This window comes from Opisthocomus hoazin, chromosome 27 (assembly GCF_030867145.1).
Source record: "Opisthocomus hoazin isolate bOpiHoa1 chromosome 27, bOpiHoa1.hap1, whole genome shotgun sequence".
NCBI lineage: Eukaryota > Metazoa > Chordata > Aves > Opisthocomiformes > Opisthocomidae > Opisthocomus > Opisthocomus hoazin.
In genome coordinates, this window is record NC_134440.1 from 4,212,412 (window position 1) to 4,236,959 (window position 24,548).

Genomic DNA, 24,548 nt, shown 5'->3' on the forward strand with positions numbered 1-24,548 from the left:
ATACCTTTCTTAACTCCTGAAATCTAGGTGGGATTCAAAATTAAGTGAATTTAAGTTTTGGGGAGTGAGTGATGAAGGTATTTTAACCTGTGTTGTGCATTTATGTTTAAATTCCACTACTGTTCTATTGGAATTCTGCACTGAGCTCTTGAGAGCAAGGATAATTTATGTACAAGAATGTCTTAAAATAAGCCTCCGTAATTACAAAAATGCAGTGTTTAAATTTATAGTAAAAACCCACACACTGCTGGCAAAACTATAACTGCATCTGGAAAACATTAAGGATGCTATTAAAATAGTCTAGCATAAACTAGAAATGAGACTGAAATTACAGTGTTGCTTACTTAGCCATTTTTAGGAAGTGTATTTTGAATATGATCTACTTTCCTATTTGCTTTTTTTGATAAAACACCGTATTGTATCTTGTTTACTGCTGAGAATGAATGAGGTACTCTGTTATCTATTTTAGAAAAATCCATAGCACAGATTTTTTAAGCGTATTCTGACAGTTGCTGATAATTTAAAACATAACCAGGTGGCTGCTCCTCCAGTGACCAGGGGAAAAAGGAACAGGGAGAGCTCAAAGGAGAATAAAAATCACAGCAATTAAAAACTTATTTTATTAAAAAGATGAAATGTTTTCAAACATTGAAAAATTATGTTTTTATAAAAACAGAAATAGGCAAAATACCCATTTGTCTTCTATTTACATATACAATATTTCTCATTGTATAAAATTATTTACAATATATAAAAAAATTACAGTAAAATAGGTTATTTTCTTACAAGACATCAAGCCCTGTACTTCTAGTGTAGATCATGGCAAACAAGAATATTATTGCACCTGTGAAACAAACAGTCTAACAATAGGAGTGTTCTCTTAGCCATGCCTTCAACCGAGATCTAAAATAACATCATTAGCTACAGTAACATTCATTTAATCTCCTCTAGGGTCAACTTCAGGCAGTTTCCATACAAACATTGTCTTGTAAAGCTTAGGACTGGGCAGTTAGAACCGGAATAAAAAAAAAACCAAACATATTTACAGCTTCTTCTATACAATCTGTATGGAGTCTTACAGAGTTCACCCTTCACCGAAGCTGCATAAATAACCCCTTTCTCCTGACCGGGATGGGCAGGTTCACTGATACGGTCACGTCAGATTCTCTGCAGGAGATGACTGGCTAAGTCTCCTTGTGTCAAATGCTCCTCAGCTTCCATCGCTAGAGCGGCGGTGCCTCCCTACGTAGTACCAGCTACAAGTTTTTAACGCTTCTGCACCTGAGCGGTTAAACAACGTCCCCCGTTCGCAGGTCAGCACCTCCAGGGCTACATGTGCCGCTTCATGTGCAAAGCCAGGTGGTCCGACCGGGAGAAGGCCCTGTCGCAGAGGTGGCACTGGAAGGGCCGGTGCCCGGTGTGCTTGCGATAGTGACGGGTGAGCTCGTCGGAGCGAGCGAACTTCCAGCCGCAGCCTTCCCAGTTGCAGTGGTAGGGCTTCTCACCTGTCGGAGAAATCACAGAGAGCGTGACTCAGCGCGGCACTCCCACGGACGGGCAGCATCACATGCTAGGCAACCTTCCCAGTTTATCTCAGCCTCTCCTTTTATTTGCTACCAAGCCCTGCTACAGTACGATCCAAGTGCTTTTAAGCCAAACAAGACTGCTCTAGCAATTCCTTTACTAACCTGTACCCGCAGCGAAAGCCTTTCGAGAAAGGGCGTTGGAAGCCCTGAGAAAAGCTTTGCCCTGTATATGCACAGGAGAACACTTGGACATTACAGCTCTGATCACCTGTCATAGCTCAACCGTGAACACTCCTGGAGCTGCAGAGACTACAGGGTTAAAGCTCAGGCTGCAAAATGTTTTATGCAGGCGGCCATAGCACCCGGCAAGCAGCGTACCTCCGGATGAAGGCAACCAGCCCTGCTTACCTGTGTGCGTCCTCAGGTGGGCCTTCAGGTGCGAACTCTTGGTGTAGGTCTTCCCGCAGCCCGCGTAGGTGCACGTGTGAGTGGCCGTCCTCTTCCGCGGCCAGGACCGACGGCCCCGTTTGGGTTTGGAGTCCAGCAGCTCCAGAGGGGAGGAAGGAGGGGTGAGCATGCCCCTGGGAGCGGAGGGTTGTAAGGGCAGGCTGTCCTCGAAAAGACCGAACTGGGAGGTGTTCTGGTACTGGAGATGGGTCTGCGGGTGGTGGAAGCCGGAGGTCGGGTGGTAGCTTTGCTGGAAGGACACGGACGAGGGGCACATCATCTGCGTGTGGCAGTCATTCACCATGAGATCGTCGGGGCTCAGCGGAGGCGTCTCTGCCCCGGGGATCTGGGGGGAGCTGGCCACCCGGGGCTGCTCGTAGGCCATCATGCAGGTCGCGTTGCCCTCCTGCTTGATCTTCGGGCAAGCCTGGGGCACCAGACCCAGGACCGGTCCATAATTGTCCATGTCAGGCTCGGGCTTAATGTTCTCAACAAACTGCGGGCCCCCGAAGCTGGGTGTCACGAAGAACCGCCCGTGGACGTTGCCAGGAGGGCAGTAATTGGAGTCCATCTCAGAGCGGATCATCTCCGGCACGATGCCGGCGTTGTAGGGCGGGGGGCTGCCCTGCTCCAGGGCACTGTAGCATCCCGGCGACGGGTTTGTCTGGTAAAAGCCACCGCTCTCGCCTTGGGCTGGGGGATAGTCCCCACCAGCTGCGCCCTGCCCGTAGCTGTCGCTGCCCATGGAAAGGATAAAATCCAGCACGTTGTTGAGGTCTTCATCCTCTTTGCGCGGGGAGAGGCCGCCCCAGGTGCCGGCGGGGGTCTTGGCCTCCTGGTCGCACTTCCACCTCTGGGGGAGAAAGAAGAAGGAGAAGGTTAGAGGTGGTGGGTTGGTGTTTGTTGTTTTTTTTTTTTGGGGGGGGGGGGGTTAGGGAGAAGCGGGGCCGCGGCACCGGCGCCCACCCGTGCGATGAGCGGCGCCGGCCTCAGCGCGGCGGCGGGAAGGGGGTGTGGGGGGGGTACGTGTAGGGCGTTTGGGGGGGTCGCGACTCACTTCGTGGAGGGCTTTCTCCCGGCAGGGGCTGGCGAAGGTGGCGAAGGAGGGCAGGATGGTGTCGCTGAGCGCCATGGTGCGGCCGGGCGGGACGGCGGACGGCGCGGCGCGGCCAGCCGCCCTCCCACCTTATAACGCGGGCGCGGGCGCCCTCAGGCCAATTGCAGGGAGCGGAGGAAACGCGTCCCGGACGGGGCGGGCGGGAGGCAGCGGCTCGGGCGCAGCCTAAATTTAGCCCCGGTATAAAAGGACGCGGCGGCGGCGGTCCCAGCCCGAGCGGGGCGGAGCGGAGCGGAGCGGGGCCGGGCCCGGCACGGTACGGTGCGGCATGGCCGGGCCCCCTCAGCGCGGGGCTCGCTGCCGGGCCCGGGGGCGGCCGTGGAGCGGTGACACACACCCCCCCCCCCCCCCCCCACGCCTCGGAGAAACGGAAGGGTTCCCTGCCCCGGGGACGGCAAGGCACCCTCGTGAGCTGAGGGGAGGCTGAGGGGTTTTTGCCTCCCCTGGGGACGCTGAGGGGGTCCCAGCCCCGGGGACGCTGAGGGACCCTCCGTGACATGAGGGGACCATACGCTGAGGGACACCGTGAGGGACGTGCGGTGGTGTGGGGGACACTGAGGGGTCCCTGCCCTGGGGATGCTGAGGGACTCTCCATGGCATGAGGGGACCATGTGCTGAGCGACACCGTGAGGGACCTGCTGTGAGGTGGGGTACACTGAGGGGTTCCTGCCCTGGAAACACCAAGGAGGCACCCATGATATGAAGGGACACTGATGGGTCCAAGTTCCAACAGCGGCTGAGAGGGACCTGCTGTGGGGTGGGGGATGCTGAGGAAGACACCGTGAATGAGGGGTTTGATCCCCACCACCCCTCCTCACAGCCTGGATTCGTCCCTGGGGCTCATGGTGGGACCAGACCCAGGAAAAGAGAGTGGGAGCAGGAGGTGTAACGAGCACAGGGAGGCCGATGCGTTGCTCCACTCGGACGAGTGCACTGGTGATGGAGGCCTGCAAAGCTGGTCACCCTCAGGTCTCCCAGAGCCGTCCCAGTACTGACCGGAAGGTGTTTAATGCCACTCCTGTACAGTCTCGCTGCGAGGAAAATGCCAGAGACTTGCATTTAATGGCAGTTCAGGTCTCTAGCAGAGTTTCCATTTGCTGCACAAAGATTGCCAAAGTCAACGTTTCCCTATGACATTATAAGAGAAATAATGCAAGTAGCTTCTGTGATCTCCTCTGCCCACAGCCAATTTATGGTCCTGGGCTGAATTTTTCAGAAGGGGAGACTGTTCTCCTCCCTTACTTTGGCCTCTAGCTCAGATGCCCAATCTGAAGGAGCTATTCTCCAATAATTTTTGATAACGTGCTCCAGGCTCCCGTTTTTGAGGATCACAGCTGCTTGGCGGTCATCCAAGAGCGAGAGAGCAGAAGTGGCAGTTCTTAAAGGAGGAAAAATGATGGTCTATCACAGGACAGGCTGATTCTTTGAGAGCCTGTTCAGAGAAAGAGCTGTGCTTTCCCCTTACCTCCTCCGTATTTCCTTTGCAGTCACTTCTGAAAGAATTTCTAAGTGAGCTGGAGATCAGAAGGGTGTAGGAGAACAACTCTCACTTTTACGCGCTGTGTGCCCCAGGAGGGGAAAGCGTGATGGCCCTCCGTGGGCTCTGGGTCTCAGAAGCATTTTGAGCATGTTCGCTAGAGCCCATCCCAGGCTTGCGGCTGTACACAGCCATCTCGGGACAGCACGGTTGCTAGGGTAAGTAAATGATCTTTTCAATAGCTACACATGTTTTAAGATAATGAATATCTCTTGTTTAACATTCTATACTTTTTATTCTAAAAGTTCACAAGATGGCCAGGAGGAGCAGCCAAACTTCTGTGACTGGAGCAGAATCAATACACTGAATGCATGGTAACGAAGTACACAAAGATGTATGACTCATAGCTATGTAATGTCACACTTGTGTAATCTTTCAATGTAAACTCTTTTCCTCTAATAAAATGTTAGTGAGTGTACAATACGTATATATGGTGCTGTGAGTCAGCCAAGAAAATACACTCTGATGAATTCAGAATGAATGTGAACGTTCCCTTGATAACACACCGCGAATGTCTGTGTCAGTTTATGTGCTTGCGATTTCAGCAACAGCTATAACAAAATATTTTGTTTCTAGGATATACAACTGTACGTGTACATCACACTGAGAAGCTCCAGCCGGATGCTGTCTTCCAGTAGGCACTGGAAGGACATTTGTTTATAGCACTGCGCTGACTCTGCCACCTAACTGGGTTTTTTTCTTTGCATAAAGGAAACGTTTAGTGGGTAGCGAGGACGAAAGCCAAGTGCACAAAATAATAAATTCACTGCCTTTAGTTTCTTTTTGTTTTCAAATAAAGTGGCGAAGCTAAAAAACTAAACCTGGTGAGGCAAATGTGAGAACTTATTTACCTTGTGAGTCACCAGTTCTGCACAAGCTGAGTACAACTTTGCAGTGACCTTCCACTCGGTCTGTGATCATTGTGCTGACATTTTCTGGCTTTTTGCTGTATGCAAAGCTTATTTTAAACATGTAAACCCAAGACCCTGGCACTGATCTCACGTATGGCAGCATAGATCAGGAGTGATGCCACTGGTGTATAAATGTGAAGAATGTGAGATTAGAAAGTATTTGTTAATCTGCTGTGGGTAGAGGAGACCTAAATGATGTGTGATTTGTCTTCCAGCCAAAGCGAACACAGGTTCAAACATTTCTGCAGGGCAAAGTTGATTTTTCTAGGTGTTGCTGCTGATCTCTGTTGTTGCTTTTACATCAAGAGAAACTTTCTAAGGGATTGCAATCGCGATTCGCCATGTTCGGAGCGGACTCAAGGCTGGGGCTGTGTGATGGACTGCACCCTGGGTGAAAGGCTGCTGCTGGGTGGGTTGGTGAGAATGCCCACGTCACCTGGCTGCTAGAGCACTCTGAGTCATTACAGAACTCAAACAAACAAACAAAAAGCTCCTTTCTCATGGGATTGTTCTCAGAACGTTCTGACTGCACCTAGAGCACGTAATAACAGCGGGGTAAACGAGCTGAGAAGGAGACCTCTTAGCACAGCTGCTCAAAATCACAATGCTTGTAACACCGTGACCAGTCACTCCGTATTTAAATGAGACAAGCAGTAGCGCAGGATTTCCTTGCCTGCATCTCAAATTGCCGTAGTTGTGTTGACTATACAATTTCTTCTGCTAATTTAAACTGCAGATTCAGAGTTAGTGCTTTTTAGAGTCTGCTCTCAAGGAAGTTGATAAAATGATGTAAACAACCACATAAAATGAAATAAAGAGGTATTTTTTGAAGAGGCATGTCTTAATTTGAGGAGATTGATTTAATCCTGTAGGCCTTTTGTCTGCTGAAAGTAACATCTAGAATTAAGTTGATAAAGAAACCTTTTTGACCAGACCTTTCATGACTGGAGTTGGTTCCTGTTCAGGGACTTCAAGACAAAGGTGAACCATCTCTTTGATAAGCTGAAGGGGCTCACTAAGTTTTTAGTACAACATATTTTCCTTTAATATTTTTGTGATTCTCCTCTGAACTATGTGCATATTTTTAAAAATCTTTCTTGAGCTTTGAGCACTGGAAATGCAGAGCAGCAGGCAAATACAAGTCACCGCTCTTCAGCCAAGGGCTGCACTTGTGCACTTCCAGTTGTGGTGTTGCACTGAAGCTCACCCATGAGTCACAGTTTCGCAAAGCTCTCCTGTCCCCCAGCTCTTCCACTGCATCTCAGCCTCCCAGCCAAGGGCACCACCACCACGTCCTACACTCGGTGCTGGCTCCGGGCTTTTCGACTCGATTTAATTCATGGCAATGGTGAAAGCATGCGGTGCAGGTGGAGACTGGAAGGTGCAACAGAGCCCTGGGAGGCCATGGTGGGAGTTCTTATGGGCCACGGTGCAGGGCTGGGAAGCATCATTAGATGCTTGGAACAACTGGGAGGAATCCAGCTTATTTAGGGCTGCGCAGATGGAAGGTAGAGTCTGCCAAAAAGTGCAGCGAGAAGAGGCATCTGACGATGGCCATCTCCAGCAGAGCAATTTTGCTGTCCCCATTTTTTTACCTGTTGGCCTAGGTAGGAACCTATTTTTATCCCTGCCAAAAAGCAGAGCTGCTTGCATTTGTTGTTCCTAGAAGTATGGCCTTAAGCTTGGCTGTGTGGCCATGCATGGTGTTTGTTTCTGTCTGGATAGCGAAGCAGTTTCAACAATTCTTTAACAATGGCATGTTCTTCAAATTGTGTTGCACTCACTTGATCTTTGTCATCTAGGACTTTATCAGTAACAGTTTCTGTTTTCTTCCAGGTCATTGTTAACAACGCTGAATGGTAAGTGATGATAAAAAAAGATCAAGAACTAATAAACCTGCTTGATTAAAATTTAAATTAGATTTCAAGATGTATCAGCTTGTGTTTGGACCAGTTTGCATGTGCGCACCATATTGATTTATCATGTTCTTGTTTCTTATTGCAAAAACCATACTGCACCGAAGCAAATCCTTGCAGAGCTTTGCCTGTTACATCAGTACTGCTGCCTTATCTAAAACACTGTTAAAATCCACTGTCGTTAACTAAACCATCTTTATTTATAATTCTTTTACTGTATCAAGTTTATGTAACGCTGACAGGCATTCTGGGTCATTCTGTTTACCCTGTTAAAATATTGACATAATATTAACATTCTTCAAGTCACCTGGGGCTTCCCCACTGTTCTGAAATGGATTGATAATAAACATTAGCCATCTGGATATGTCCTTAGTTGGTTCTTTTGAAACACTTACTTACAAGTTACCCAGACCTGGCAACTTAATATTGTTTGAGTTGAGTAGCAGTTGTTTTAACATCCTCCTTAGTTACTGGAATGGAAAGTATTTCAACATCATTATTGTGTGATCTGAATACAGCATCTGGCTTTCTCCCAAAGAGAGAACAGAAATATTTTTTAGCACTTCTGCTTTTTCGGCATGATTATTGACAGTTCTATCATTTCCATTCATTGTGATGGCAATCTTAATTCGTTTTAGTGAAAGCCTTATTAACTCGGTGCACAACAATTAGCAAATGTCAAGCGTTGATACTTTCAACCACCGCGTGCTGTAGCTAGGCAGACTTCCATCGATGCGAAGGGAGAAGCAGCTTCGATTCCATTTCAGTGGAATCAGTCAACTTCCACAAAGAAAACCTTTCTCAGAAATATGCAAGAAAATACTGTTCCCATCATTAAAGTATGTTGATGGTTCAGTAAATCATGCAAAAAATCAGCTGTTTAGTTAATTCGGTGGAGGTAATTATGTATTGTTACTTGAGCGTGAAGAATGATAGCGTTCAGCTGTAAATACTTTTTTGTCATTTTTGATTTTGGGACTCTTCAAACCTAAAAAATTTATGTCAGTTTTTTAATTATCAGCTTGGATTAGGTATGTAGTTGTGTTTCTGCCAGCTTTTACTGATGTGTGTGCTGAATGCACATATGTTGTATTGCAGATGTCCCTTGCAGCTGTCAATTAAAAACACATTTCAGAGATCTTTTCTTTTTTTTTTTTACAGAACTGTGAAATGATGCCACAGTTTCAAAAACTCTGCAAGCATGTTTAAGTGTATCGTCAGTGAAACTGCTTAACATACCAGTGACTGATTATGACTAGCAGATTTCAGTTGTTGCCAAATACTTTTTGTTACAGAATCAAATACCTAGTGATGAAATGGGCAATAAGGGTGTGGAATAATAGGAGCATGGCTCAGAAAGTACCTATGTGGTTTCATTCAGAAAATTTACTGTTACTATTAACAAACATGTAATAGTCTCCACAAAGTCAGGAGCCCAATAAGATGAAACTCCTTTAATTCTGGAATACAGTTGGTTTTACACTGTGAGATTTCATACTAGTCACATCTTTCCTGGTCTACATTTTCAGAGAGAACTTACATAGTTGGTTGGAGATGACAGGAGAAAAAGAAAAATGATGTCTTATCTCTTCTGTCCACTTGGGACAACTGGTAAAATTGTAAGACAAGCAAAGTTAACTGGTTTTAGAAGTGAGAACGGTGTTTGCATTTTAATTAATACAGGAAAAAATTCTGTTTGAGGGATCTTCAAAGAACTACTCAGATGCACTTTTCTCTCTTTTTAATTTGTGAGATCTGTTGCAGTCTGAGTCAGCACAGCAGATGCAGATGGCCGCCTTTGCAGACTTTTTTGTCACTTTGAAGTTCACAGGTTTTAACTGGGGGAGGGGGGGAGAAGACTGGACAGAGCTGAAAACCAGCCACAAGCAGAGAATTACTTACAAGTGAGGAAAGCTTTGGGTTTTTTTCCCCTCATTGACCTGAAGAATATCTTTATAGGTTATGGGTTTATCTGATAAGTGGAGGTTTATTCACCAAGTATACAAAGTAAGAGTTCATACAGGGTGTAGGGTGGCAAGCCTTGCTTAACGTGATGAACTTGTGGGGTTTAGTTCTCATTTATAAAATACCTTCTTTGTACTGCACCTGTATTATTTATTAGTCATATGTCCTGCAGTTGAGTAATGGGAAATACTGGAGCAAGCATTTCATTAACTGTGACACTGTTAATTGGTATTGCTTGCTGCCTGGAATGACTTTCCCTGTTTGAATACATGGAAGTATGAATCAGAGCTTAGCGAATTAGCCAGTGAGAGGAAGACAGGCATCTTTGCATGATAGGCTGGATGTATAGCGCAGCTGAGCTCATTTGCCTTCCTGGACTGTGAAGTCTTTTTCAGGCTTAGATCACTGAAGTATTCAGAACGGTATATATTTTTTTCCATGATCACAATTAGTTGTATCATTATGATTAAGCTTTGAAACTTCAGTGGGATATTTTGGGACAGACTTTTTTCCAGAGGCTTATGTCCATTGTTGTGACCATTTTTTTTCCTGAGCTATTAATGCCTACCTTTTAGGATATTTATACATTTAAATTCCTGGATACATCTGAGCTTAGGAACGGTGTTTTGTGTCTGGTAGAAAAGTGTTTCTATTAAAAAATAAAACTTCAGCTTATTTTCTTATGCACCTGAAAGTTTACTCCGAATAATTCAGCTGCTATGCCTTCAAGGAATGTCACACATTGCTCACAATAAGCTCTAAGGTGGAATTAAGTGCCAGTCGTCAGGGTTGATACTGATCAAAATTATTAATATTTGGTGCTATAGTATATACAGCAATTATACTTTAGGAGAATAATGCTGTTGAAATCTCTTGAACGGTTACAGCTATTCTTGAGCAATAAAATGCTTTTCAAGGGACAGCCTAATACAATGCAACTTTGTAGAACAAGTTGTGAAATTTTCTTTTCATTTGCCACATAAAGTGCCAAATAAATGTTTGCAATAAAAATACAAGCCTGGGAAGAACGTGTTTTGCCAATTACAGCATAATGTGGGCTACAAAGAAGTGTTCAGAATGGAGTTTATTATGGATGTTAGTGTCAGGTTACAGGAGGGAAAAGGGTGCCTTAATTTGCCAAATAACCAGTATGATTTTTGTCCCGCATTTGCAAGGAAAATCCCTGCTTTTGAAAGAAAGGAGATGGGTCTAATCCTGTGCAAAATTAATTTAGTGAGGAGAAGCAGGCAGCCTCCTGCTTGGTGAGAAACCAATGCACGGGGACTGCAAAACCCTGATTGATGGTGGCCAATCCCTTCAGCTGGTGGTTGCCACATTTAGCTCCTCCAGTTGGCCAACGCCAGGCGAGGGGGGGCACAGGGTGGGATTAAAGCTTCTGGAGCAGAAGTGGTACAAGCCACATTGGGCCTGGTGGTAACAATTTAGGGGGCCCTTTCTCCTCTTGCTCAAGAGCTTGCATGATTCACCCTGTTCCCTTTTTTTAAGTTTCATATCACAGAGAACCGAGTTATTTTTCAACACAACTTTTACTTCAGCCTAAAGTTAGATACCGAAACACTCTGTCCACAGCTACAGCTTAGCTCAGCCTGACGACGCTCTTGAAATAAAGCCTAGGATCCTGCTTGCTGCAAACATGCAAAATAAGAGCTGTCTTGTGCTCGACTTCTTTGCTGACTGTTTTCTGTCTTCTTCGGCTTAAAAACCACCTGCTTCGAGGAGATGGCAAAGTGTCTCATTCACATGAAATCAGCGCGAAGCAGCCAGCCAAGAGGCAGCGGCGCGTATGAGCGAGAGGGGATCCTTTGCAGCCTTTATATACCAGAGTTATTTTTAACCACAGCCTCCATGCTTATTACAGTGTTTCCTCTCTCAGACGCTCAGGAAGCCCACTTGGCTCTGTTTCCTGCTAACATGCGGCCCTGGCTCACAAAATCTCTGAGAACAACAGGCCTGAGACTGCTCGGCTCCATTAAAAAAACTGGCAACTTTTCAAGCCCTGACAGAAAACCTTTGAAAGCTCTGGATTTCCTCCAGCTAACGTATGAGGCTCCTACATCGGTGACAAATTAGACTGAAACAGCACAAAATGCTCCTATGTAAATAGCCTTTTTCTGCGTTCACCCTTTTAATAGTTCAAACATTATTTATAGTTATTTCTCTGGATGGAAAAATATTTTTATATTTTTCCAAAGATGGGTCCTAGTGAAATGTTTTCCTTGTTTGTTTGGGTGTTTTGATTTTTTTTTTCCTTTTTCCTTCGAGATTTTTGTGACAGTTTTCTTAGGCTCCAGGAGCAACCTTTCCTTCCTGGAAAACCAGGACAAAATGGCTGTTGTGAGTTCTTCAGTAAAAGGCCTGTGTCAAGCACTGAACACGAGTTCTAAACTCTGCCATTCCTCAACTATGAAAGAATAGTTAAAACAGGCACAACTGACTTCTGATTTCCTGAGGGACAACAGAAAAGGTCAGTTGCACTTTATTGGTGCCTTTACCCATGCGTTTTATGCATATCGTTTGTCCTTTGTATTTTATTTTTTCTTGCAGACTTTTCACTGCAATTCCAAAGGGACTCCTGCTTCCAAAAATGCTTTCAAGTAGTGGAATAGATGTGACCTTTAGTGCTGAAAATGCTTTCTTCTCCTGAGTTGACATTTTACAATATTCTAAGAAATCCTACCATGAAGCAACTTCTCATGTCTGTCAGTAATAATGACTTTGAATCATGGATGATAACTCCAGAATATTAGGCATATGTGATTTTTCTGATTTTCTAGGAGCATTTCCAGTCGTCTCATCTTTGGCTGGGTCAGCATCACCTTAAAGGGTATTTATTGCCCTGAGTGTGAACAAGACTCATCTGTAACATCTACCTGGCCTCTCTAGTCCCAGTCTTTATCTCAGTCACTGGAGGGATGAGCACGGTCATTGGGAGCAAGTTCACTGGAGCAGGAGGATTCTCTGACCTGCCCATTTTCTTGCTAGCTGGCCAGTAAGATGTGTTTATTCTCTCCCCCTCCCCCCTCCAATTTTAATCATCCATAGCCTGAGCACATAGGCTAAGGAATTGTAAGGCTCTGTTTGTACTTAAAGGAGAGAGTGAGGGAGAATTTATCCCACCCTGGGATGGTACAGCCAATTCTTAGACAGCTAAAGGCAATTACAGTTAGTACTATTCCAGCCTTACAGATTTATGGAATTCCCTCCTATTTTCTTTTTCCTCCTTAATGGATTTTCTTCAGTCCTTCAGCCACTTCAGTCATGCCCTCAACCACTAGGTTATGGCTTATAGAAAGAAAAAAATAATTATTCTGTTTTTAACGTGGATCATCTCTGTTGGTTTTGTATGACAGCAGCATTTTTGCTCTCTGCCTTTCGCTTGGACTTTGGCTATTGTGTAAGAGCATCTCCAATGGGAAAGATCATCTATATCATGAGGAAGCAAGTAAAATTAATGTCTGTTTTACTGGTCTCAGTAACGCTGCTCAAGCAGCTGTGCTTTGCTACACCAGTGACAATGAAATAGTGAACTGGGAGCTGGGTGTATCAAGGACGATCTTGAATGAGTAACTACCACTGTCTCTCAGATGACCCTTATTCTGATTGAAATCAGTTTACTCCCAAAGTTATCTACTTTTCACACAGATGTGGTTAACTTTTGCAGTTGAAAATTACTCTTATGAGAAAAGAAAAATGTAAACAGTTTCTAGATGTGAAAGAGCTGAATCTCACGTTTCGTGGCTTGTAGCAACTCATTCTGCTGTTAATTTGTTGCTTGTTTGGGGCTTTTATCTTGTATCATACCCAAAAATTGGTCTTTGGCTGTGCCAGGGGCACCATCCTTTGAACAAATGTCGGCAAGTGAGTCTTTTAAATTCAGCGTATCATTTTGGCAGTTGATCTTTCTTTTGCAAATGTAAGTTTTGTAGTTACAATCACAGCTCAAAGCATTTGCCCGCATAGTTTGTGGAACAAGTGGTACGCAATAGCAGATTCACGTTTATTTTCAGGCAGGAAACCAAGAGTGCAAATATGCATCATGAACTGAAGGGTCAGGGTGAAGCCTTTTTAAAAAAGAATCAAGGTGGTTGGGCTGCGTTTATCACGCGCAGTCAAGTGGTCTAAAATTGACTTGTTTTGATGCTATTTGGAGCTCACTGTAATGAAAAACTGTCTTTGTGCAGATTGACTTTCTGCGTCACAACCCGTCTTGGGATAGTAATACCAACAAGGACAATTAGTGTAACTGTCGTTCACAGTTGCTGTTTGTTTGTACTCGGTGGTTTATGGTAGAAACTGCAGGATAGCCTTCCATTCGAGCTCTTGCCAGTGGCCTCAGTAATTGCCCACTAGTCACTGAAGGACAGACTCACTAAGGACTTTCAAAGCTAACTTACTCTCCCTCAAATATAACTGAAATTTATAGCTAGCAGCTTCTAAAATAACTCACATCACTACCACCTCCAAAAACAGCTCTGGGACCATGTGGCCTTGTGGTTATGGCTCTGGGGTTGTGGTGATGAAGTCAGAGATTCAAATCCAGTTGTAGGGAGATAAAAAGCTTCAAAGAAAGTGAAACTGTTTTTGCCTTGATTATGTGGAAATAATAACACCTCATTTTACTTACACCTGAAAAACAAAATTCATAGCTAAAAATAAGGTATGGTGCAGAATACCATGTCATGTCAGGAGATGCACTGTGGATAAAAGCGTGTGGCTGGTATGAAGAGAGCTCATTCAGATTGACATGTCAGAGGGGTTTGCTTCTCTTGGTACATAATATCAAGGTGTCGGGTGATAAAAGTCAAGGTCTGAAGCCTCCACTGGCAACACAGTCAGAGACTAACGAGGTCCACGGTACTTTTCAATGTGCATTTTGGCTGAGTGACTGTTGGCTTGGGGTTTGAGGTGGGGAAAGGTTTTGCTTCCTTGCTTGCTTAGAGCTGCCCAGAGGTTGCTCTTAGGGGCCATTTGCAGTGCATGGAGGGAGTTGCATAAGAATCCCATGGATGCTATGCTGGAAATTGTTGTTATTGTACAATAATTAGTAAATATAAATAGATCATAGCTGTCTAATTGTACAGGCTCAGGGTGGACAAGGTGCTTCCCGCTGTTAGAAAGCTGTTTCCCTGGACTGCAGTGTCTGTGTCTTGTCTCACATTTTGGGGTCTTTCAGCTATGAGGTCCTGTAGTTTTTAATGAATTCTCAGACAAAGCAGCCCTGCTTCAGGTGGACGACTTAAGGGACTGCCACTGTGGGCTGGCCAATGTCTCAGGAGTAAAACTGTGCTGTAGAGAGGTATGTGTACACACACACACATGCACACGATATGTATTCAAGTGCCTCAGGCCAAGGAGGAATCTAAAACTGGACTAAATATAATTAAATTGCTGAGTTATTCTGCACAAGGAAGCACACAGGTCTTTTCAGATGGAAAATGCTGACTTCCCCCTCAATATACAGCATTATCATGAAGCCATTGCTGTCCTGCTGAGTTATTCCTATAGCCAGTTGATATGTTTCTGGGGGCGTTGCTGAGCAGTCCTTGAGGGAATCTTTAAAAACTGAGCCAGCTCTGACATTGGCTTTAGGAGAGACCTCTCCCCCAAAAAAAAGCCCATCGAAACCCCAGCTTTGTGATGTTAACTGTCAGGTTTTGTATCTCTCACTGATACTGGACTAAATTCCCACTGTTTACACAAGGTATGAAAGGATTTTTAACTTAGACTGAGAGTGAAAGTCAGATTAAAGTCTCACTTCTTTGTACATAGGATGTAAATATGAAGGCATATTTCAGGGCATAAATGTGTACAGACTCTCTGCTAGAGATCATCAGAAGAAGAGTCCATGGTGCTGTTAATCCTAAGAATAGCTATTATTGGGTTATGATGACATCTAGAAACCCCAAGTGAGCTTTTTTCTGATTTATTTAGTAGCATTGCAATGGGAAAACATAGAGATGATAGTGAGCATCAATGGTGCGGATTGTCTCTACAGTGCACAGGGAAAATTCAAACCTGATTCATCAGTGACAAGCTTGGCAGATTATTTCTTGAACTGCAACAAGATTTAGTCTACAGTAGAGACAAGCAGTGAAGCATTTACAGAAAGAGAACTGATGTTTCCGTTGTTGAAATCCAGTGGATATCAAAGATGTCTTTGAATTTCTACAATTAGAAGGAGCCAAATAAAAACCAAATAATTTTCCAAGCAGATGGCCTTAGCCCTCAATACCAAAATTATCAAACTCCCTAAGTAGTGGTTTTAAGATAGATGTTAATGGATCTTTGAGCAAGGAGCATTAGTGATCTGGACTACAGCAACATTTTAATTAAAAAGTTGTACAATAACAGACTCAAAATGTAAACTTCAAAACATTTAAAGCCTAAATTACGATGGGTTAAGAACTGGCATTGAGTATGTAATTTTTAACATTCCAGACTGCCTTCATTATAGTTCAAGAAGCCACAGAAATACACCGTTACGAGCCAGGAATAGTTCTTCCTTTTATTTGGAAAGAGAATTACAGAGGGAGCTATTGGGAACTGAAGTTTAGTTCCTAAAGCAGGAGCAGGCTACAATATTTTTATACACAACTGCAACCACAGACTTGCACTCATTCAAACATGCCGGACTAAACGGTGCCGGCTGTATAAATACTCAACACTAAGTTAAAACACAGGTTCTTTTTTATTTCAGCTTTGAAGGTTTATCATGCTATTTCTACTTTTGCAATATCATTTAAAGTCTAGATGCCATATATATATATATATATATATATATATATGTATATGAAAGAGTGCCAGTAACTTAAACCTAGAAATTAAGACCATGGTTCTTCTGTAGGTTTGGAGAAAGGCTGATTCCATTCTGGTCATTGTTGATGGACACAATGCTTGCTTTCATTTGTGAACATGCGCTTAAAATTACAAAGTAAATCCTTCTGGTTTTTTTGTTTTTGTTTTTTTTTTTTTTGTTTTTTTCCCAACCAGTTACTCCTCAACTGTATCATAATGCTCATATAATCTTTTTTTCAGAAATTGGACTCACATAACTCGTTGGTATGCAAAATATGTAAGGCCCCAGTCTGCTCTGAATTACACCCATGCAAACCGTTGAAACTTAAAAGGGAATTTAAAATATGCATGAGTAAGGAAAACAAATGAAGCCCTCAATTTACAAACGCTTTGAGATCTGTAGAAGGTCTTTGAACATTTTGTTACCTGTGCCCTCAAGACAGAGAGGGGAGAGGATCTGATACTTAAGCCAGGATTGTTGAAAACTAGGTTCTTTCAGTGCTTTTGATAAATCAAATACAGTAGAAGCAGCTACTGTCCCACGCTAATTTTCTAAATTCACTCTAATAAATTAAAAATCTCTAATGGAAAAATATCCTAAGTCTCACGGCTTGTCAGAAATCAACTGTCGTTTTGTTTTGCCAAGAGCAGTAAATAAATCCTACATGAACAGACATGAAAGGACTTTCTAGAAGTGGTTGGCTGCGATAATTCCACTCAGGAAGCTGATGAAGAGCGTCAGAGACTGACCGCCCTCACGTTTGTCGTCTCTTTTCCCTGTGTTGTTATAAAAGAGGGGGAATTTATTTTGCTTTGTAGCATTCGGTGACTTGGACACATGGAGCTGTGCTTCTGAAGCCTTAATTCTGGGAGAGAACACGTTTTACATATTTTATAAACTGTTTTGACTATTTTCAGATTGACTATTGAACCACAGTGGAAGTGTATGGATTCAAGATATTTCTGGTGATTGTGTAACTGGAAAAAACTGTCCTGATTTTAAAGTATTTTTGGCATACAAGTGAAAGTAAATAAGCAATTTTAGAGACTCACTGGAAAGTAATTGCTCCTGCAGGACGCTAGCTGTGCCAGGAACTCTGGCAGATGCACTGAGCCCTCGCTTAATAGCTTAAATTTGAAGCTTAATAGCTTCAAATGAAAGCATTTTTTTTTTAATGCAAAAGATCAAAACCAAGGCTATATAATCTAAAATGTAAGGCATTTGGAAAGAATGGATGCCTGTGAAGGGAAATGTCTAAACATATGAACTGCATTAGGAGAGCATATGATGGAAGAAAGCCTGATAAGCTCCAGAGACACCTTAGCTTGCCATGGTGGGAAGCACGAGCTGTGGTGGCGGTGACATGGCCGTGACGCTGGCAACGAGTATGTTGAGAGCCCAGAGCCTGGTGTGGGGATGAAGCTGCCTTCGTCCACGGCTCTGTTGCTGGCACGCAAACCTTTGGTCTTATCAGGGGTGATCTTGGGCTGATCAGCCCTCCAAGAGCTTGGACCAGCTGAATTGCTGGTGGTGATGACATGAGAGAGAGCAAGAGCAAGAGAAGCACCTTGTTTCGGGTGACCATGAACCAGCAGGACGGCAACCTTTAGATAGGAACAGTCTGTCCCTGCGCTTCCATCTAGTGATTCATCGGTGACTACGAAAGAGTCATAAAAGCACCACTGTCAGCTAATGTGTCACTAAAGGAAGTGTTCTGCTTTCTTTCCTAAACAAGAAGTTAACAAAGTATTATTTTTCACTGCCTTCATGCTGTAAGCTGGCATTTCAAAGGCTGAAGCTACTGTCCTTTGTTGTTGCTTTACTTGCTCATCTTGAAGTTGTAATTGAATCCACCCAGGCTGTTTTGCAGGCCTCTCAACTGTTGGTTCTCTCCACAGCTCGTCCACATAAAGCCCTGCTATTAGCTCCAGCAGTTTAACAGTCGTTCAGTAAACCTCAAGAGGCTGTGGACAGCCACATGCTCTGTAGTGAAGGACACAAGTGGCTTTGAAACTGAAGCCACCTGCAGAAAAACTTCAAGAGAGGTGTTTGGGCAACCCCCTCCCCCACCTCAAGTTTTGTTTTTTCTTTTCTTTTTTTCTTTTGACCAACATTTGTTCAAGCTGCCCTTTTCCTGCGTTCCAGCCTGGGGGCTATAGCACAGCAATGACTTTTCCGGGAGGAAATTTATCCTGGATCTTTGTAGATGCTCCTTTGGCAATCCAGCCCAACTGGCCATGTCTAAAGAAGCTTAAGCCTTCCTGAGATGCTCAGAATACTTCAATGCAGCATGACAGATGAAATAAAGCATTTTTAATGTTTCAGGACGTGTGGCTCTGTCTTCAGGATTTGTATCTGTGTTCAGTCAACATAGTGTCAAAGTATTAAATCAGCCTTACAAGCATTAGCTCTCCATTTACTCTAATGGGACATTCAATTCCCTTCTTCTGAGACGCACCAAGGCAGGAGAAAGGAAAGCCTCCAGAGAGAGAAAAGCTTCCAGGTCACAACAAAATGCCACCCAGCCAGTGAAACTGAGAGACGTGCGCATCTCTGGTCCCATTTCCCTGAAAGTCAAGCTATGAAACGGCTCCAGCTCAGTCGGCCACTTGCTGCACACCTGCTCCCTGCAGCCGCCAAGTAAACGAAAGTTGTTTCCCTCCTTGCGAGCCGTGAGTGAAAAAGCTGCCTGTGCTGGCCTCAGGTTGGTGGGGCTTTTTTTCGGTAGTACTTTCTGCTATATTATAAAATACTGTCCTGGACAGTAAGTATGAGGTGCTGCAATTGTTAGTATTAGCAAAGGTCTGGTTTCTTGACTGATGGAGATTTACATCATAACTCATCTTTTGTTGGTACTTAATTTTTAGAGCAAGCATAGTTAAGTCATTGCATTCTGATTAAATTACATATATATCAAAAACATATATAAACCATCTCTATATAACCTATATTTACATGTGCAAGTGTGCATACACACACATATACATACACAAACCCAAGGATTTTATTTGAGAGGTGCATTGGAGGAGGGCTACAATAGGAGAAGGGCTCTTGACTCTGTAGATAGAAACACCCATTCAAAAAGAAGCTATTTAGCCACAGAGCGTGTTTTTGAAATTAAATGTCTGAATATGTCTTTTGGGGGGAAAAAGCCAACCCCCTCCCCCCCTTGTTGTGTGTATAAATACATATCATGTATGTGTAAATACAACAGAAACCATCACTAGCTCAGCAAGAAATGCACAAAGCAAGTGTGCCCCAATTAAACCTCTCAAGAAAGCCCATCCAAGGCTCCAGCCTTAAAAAGGCGGGAGAACAAAGCACAAGGCGACTGCTGGCGGGGTTACCCCACCGCTGTAAATCTCACGAGCTGTCCTATCGTGTGTTCATCTGGGTGTGTTTGTTTGACTGGGGTTTTATGCTTGTAAGCCAACCCCATCCCTCCTACGATGCTGCTACATCAGCTGTGGTGTGGGGATGGTTGCTACGTGATGGGATGCCGATGCTGTGCCTTTTCCATCTTGCCACTGCCTCTGCCTTTGGCCATGTGGCAGCGCTTCCCAAGTAAAGGGGCTTGTGGCAGCAGAGGAGCAGCTCAATTTTTCACCCCAGACGCTTCTGTAAAGGGATAATCCTGCAAAGCGTGGCTGTACACCTTCAAGGAGTCACTGGCACTGGGCCGGCAACGGGATATGGGCAGCAGGAGGAAAACAGGCAGCTTTCGGGGTGTAACGAGCCGTTTCAGGGACATGGTGCAGACTAAGCGCTACCTTGTGTATTGGCTTTTCACTTGGCTGTTTGGCTTTGGTTTTGCCAAATGCACAGCTGACTTTTCAACTCCTCCACAATTTCATATCAACTGAACAAGTCGTTAGAAACCACCGAAACTCAAACCTCTACGAAAGCCCTGGGCCCGTGAACCGTGAGCTGCTGTACAGAACCTGGTGCAGGGGCTGAGCTGACACAGCGTAAAACAGAGTGACTGTTAGTAACGCTCCTTTTTCCCCTTGGAGCTGATCTGGGGGGTGCTGCTGTGGCTGCGGGGAGATGCTTCTGGAGAAGGACATGACAGCCCCTGTCCCCGCAGTGTTTGGGTGCCAGGCAGCGAGACCCTGGCGTTGTCACCTCCTCCTGCTGGTTTTCTGAGAGCTGAGAGCTCCAACAGCCTTTTCTGCAGAAAAGCAATTCTTTAAACACATTGCCTTATTTGAAACTGCCGTCTGAGCACACACAGAACTCATTGCATCTCACCAATGGCATTGCCGGTCTCCTTTAGTTCTCAGCCTTTGCTATCACCGTCACTTTTGTGCAAGGTGGGTGTTGCACAGGCACTGGCCCTACAAAAGGGATTAGAACCCAGCTAGATTTACAAGTGAGCTCTTTAGGGCAAGGACTGACTTTTCTCTTCGGTGCTTGCTCACTTTGTGGCGCAGGGGAGGCTTTCCTGTGCTTGGGACTTCTCAACACCACCGCACAAGTCAGTGCCAATAAAATACTACAAATCAGGGCAGGCCAATGCTAGGGCCGTTTAAGTAGCGGGTGATGTAATATCGCCGTATGCAATAGCATATCGCTGGGATTTGCAGCGCTCGAGCAGCCGTGACGGGCTCGCTGCAGGAAACGGCAGGGTGAAATTCTCTGGCCCTTCTGGTGTGGGTCAGATGGGGAATCACACTGCTCTCCCCAGGCTTCAGAATCTCCCTCGCCTTCCAAATTACTCTTGGCTTCTCCACTTGCGCAGCTGGTAAGGACGTGCTATGAGGCAACCCCTATAGGCACTTTGGATTTTGAAATAAGTTGCTCAGAGAAGCAAGTTAGTCATTGTCATCCTCCCCCCTCCAAAAAAAAGTCCAGGAATAAGGTCTTAGAGCCAAAGTGAAGTCTGCCAAGGAACTTGGCCCTTGGGTGGAGATTACTGATATTGTATTTGTTATACTAGGCAGGAGAGGACAGACCATTCTTTAAAATAAGTTACAGTAAACAAGCTGGGTAGCCGAGCCCTTCAAATGTTTCATTACTGATGAGTTTTAACGTTAAGAGCTTCTATCATATGAATCTTGATCAAGGGAAAGATAAATGTGCTGTTTTTTAGCATTTCACTACAAACACAGTGTTTGTGCCAACTGACACAATGATTAAATATGATCCTCTCTTCTGAGAAATGAGGAGAACTGTAACCGCACCGAGCTCTCCGCCGCTGATACGAGATAAAAAGCGGCAAATCGTGTGTGGTTTCCTTCAGACCAAACTTGCGGCGTAGCGTTTCGTGAATGATGTTGTCCAAAGTCAAAATAATCTGTTTTGCCCACAGGTATTTTTACAGAAGGCTGTAAGAGTGTATTTTTCTACAGAATAATAGAAAATGTTCGTTTATCCTTTGCACTGTGCTCAGTGTTGGCTCTTTGTTAGTGCAAATAGGGGTTCAATGCACCAGTATGGGAATTAATAGGCACCCAATTGCTTTTATTCTAAGGATGGCTAAAAAGGCAAGCCAGCTTTAAAACAAGCTGGAGTTGTGTTCTTTTAAAAAAAAAAAAAAAAATTAATATTCAAGACTTTTTCCCACCACTGCCCCAGCCCCTCTCCCAGCTCCTGGGTGCTTTTGGCTCGCTGCTCTTGCCGAGCGGTGCCACCAATAGCCCCATGCACGAGCTCAGCTCAGTGCCATGCAGCATCGTGACGACTGCGACAGCAGCCCCATCACTGACCCCTGCTGAAGCCATGGTGCTGGTTACCACAGAAAATGAAAAGCAGCTGTTTGTTTCTTTTCAAGAGCATCAGAAAAACAAGATGGTCTGCTCCCCAAGTGGGCCGAAGGCTTCTTCAGCCTTCTCACTTTCAGCCACATCGATAGCAACTGGAGCTTTTCCAATCTATTTCATTGATGATCTCTGCAGGCCCGTGGGAATTAGCTACAACTGCCCTTCCCCTGCTGTAGACCAAGATAAAAGTAGTGATGGAGCCACTCCTCAAAAAAAAGAGGTGAAGAATTGCAGCCCCAGACACCTCGCCACCCTGAGGGTGCTACAAACTTTGTGCTTTGCAGCCTCTCAAAGCCCTGCAGAAGGTTTGGTTTGCTAAATCTAAGTAGGATGCCTCACCCTTCTGAGCAAAGTGCAGCTGTACTCGCGCTTCCTTCGTAGAAAACACTGACACCGCACTGGTAACTCCAGTTAACAGCAACCACTTTTGCCAGACTCCACCAAAACGTGAAGCTTTGCTCAGCGCAGCTCAGTCATGCCTGGTTCCCCAAGCTTCAGCAGGTTTATCTCCAGCCCTTTAAGTTCTGTTTTACAGGGCTTGGGCTCGGTGCAGTCCCAGCTGTGCAAATCACCTCTTCTGCAGCATCTGGGCAGCCCTGGAGAGCAGCACTGGCACTGCCTGGGAATGAGGTCTTGGAGGAAATTTGTTGTGACCAACACCTGCTAATTCCTCCTGTGCCCTGAGACGGCCTCACATTTGTGATATGGTCTTGAAACCTTTCCTCTTCCGACAGAGGTTTTTGATGGCTCAGAACTGAAGGCTGTGGCTGATGGGATCCAGCATGAGGCATGATTAAATGCTGGACCATGAAAAGGCATGCAGAGAGCCTCCCTTCAGAAATGCACTACGGATGCAGGGAAAAGCAGCTGTAACATTTATCTGCTCTCTCACTCTGTGGGTATGGGGAGAGGAGATGGTCAGAAGCCAGGAGACGTGAGGCCAGCATCCCCTGCGCAAGCACGAAGCCAACAGCTCCTAACCCGTATGGCGAAGCGAAGGGTAACCCATACCCTGGAAGAGGAAAGGGGAAAATACCTGGTACTCAGTCCAAAAAAAGAGGCAGTTATTTCCAGCAATGGGCTTTGTAGGTGGATGGAAGGCAGGGAGCAGAACGTTTTTGGTACCAGCTGCCCAACAAGGCATGATGGGACACACATGCGCCATCGCTCCTTCCCACGCTGCTGGCTTCCCCCGTGCCCTCGCGCAACCGCCACTCTCACTCGGGATCCGTGCAGGAAACGTGGGTGAGAAGTTCTCCGAGAGCAGATGTAATCCCGCCACGGGCTGCCCACGGAGGCACCCAGGCACCAGCCGCCCTCCGCGTTGACTCAGCGCCTGGTGCCCCACTCTCAGCTGGGGACGTCCCTTGGCACCTGCAGGAAACTCAAACTGAGTGTGGAGGTGTGCGGCTTGTTGCGAGGGCAGGAGCTTTGATGAGCTCAGCAGGGGAAAAAACCTCTAGGAAGGATTAGTCTGAAGTTTTGGAGGCGAGGGACTGCTATGGTCCTTTCTAGCGTCACCTTTAACACCACGCACTGCACAGGGTCCACTCCATGCCCATGGACACGAGCGGCTGCAGCAGCAGCTCTGGGGCTGCAGTTTTTGGATGAATCTTCTGGAGGAGAGAGCCCCATCTTCATACAAGGACCCCTGAGCTCTCCCTGGCATCAGTTCTTCCAGCAGCACATACATGCACGCAAATACACATGCTCTGGAAGCAAAAACTTCTTTTCTGACTTGACTTCGCTTAGCTTTAGCCACTGCAGCTGCTGTTTCTTTTCTCTGCTGAATTCATGTTCCTACCCCAATAAAATAATAAAAAAATCTTGTGTTTGCTACAAAAAAATTTCACTTCATTAATCTAAACCCCTCTGGCTACACTGTCACAAAATACTGCTTGGAAAAAAGAAAGCTGCTTCAGCTCTGCTGCCTGGGAGAGCTCGGTTACGCAGGCGCTTAAGTCAGGAAGGCCAAAATGTTCCCTCCTTTCTCACCACCCCCACCAGCAATGTTGCAAGAGTGAGCAAGAGGGAGAAAAAAAGCTCTTCCACTGCCCTGTCCATGCACTCTGTCAGTCCCTCAGAAATAGCTCCTGTTGTCACCAGCCCCTGACATTTTTGGTGTTTGACACAACACACGGAGATAAGTTTGGGGACACCATTTTTGCACAGCAATCCAGAGCCATCTGAGCGCTGCGGCGCTCTCAGCACGGCTCTGGCCTTGCCTGGAGATGTCGGGATGTTTTGGGACAGTGCTGCCCGAGCAGGCGTAGCACAGACCGGCGCTGGCGAGGGCCACGTGAAGCTTCTGTGGCCAACCAAGTGCTGAAATGAGCTGAAAACTGCCGAGGGTTTCCTTTTGTGTTACAGAATAAAAAGAAAAACAAAATCCTGGCTTTCCTTATGGTAGACATCGGTCTGATCAGTAACAAAAAGATCCTTTTGCCCATCTCAGGTAGAGAATTTGCTCTACAGAAATAACATTGATTTCTGAAGGCAAGGGATGTTTCAGAAAAATTTTAAGATTGGAAGTTAGACCATCTGACTAAA

The 24,548-nt window shown here is 45.2% G+C and overlaps 1 protein-coding gene and 1 long non-coding RNA gene across 2 annotated transcripts; one reads left to right on the forward strand and one right to left on the reverse strand.

The window, feature by feature from the left end:
- Positions 1 to 606: 606 nt before the first annotated feature.
- On the reverse strand, positions 607 to 3,129 carry KLF2 (KLF transcription factor 2). The gene is made up of 3 exons (XM_075444372.1): positions 3,031 to 3,129; positions 1,935 to 2,826; positions 607 to 1,505 (listed from the first exon to the last, which is right to left on the reverse strand). Exons 1-3 carry the CDS (start codon positions 3,103 to 3,105, stop codon positions 1,330 to 1,332), a joined length of 1,143 nt encoding a protein of 380 aa, XP_075300487.1. The 5' UTR covers positions 3,106 to 3,129; the 3' UTR covers positions 607 to 1,329.
- Positions 3,130 to 4,580: 1,451 nt separating this feature from the next.
- On the forward strand, positions 4,581 to 18,520 carry LOC142364464 (uncharacterized). Its single transcript, XR_012766279.1, has 4 exons — positions 4,581 to 4,785; positions 4,873 to 4,941; positions 7,375 to 7,397; positions 16,476 to 18,520. It is a non-coding gene; the product is annotated as an uncharacterized LOC142364464 (long non-coding RNA).
- The last annotated feature ends 6,028 nt before the right edge of the window (positions 18,521 to 24,548 follow it).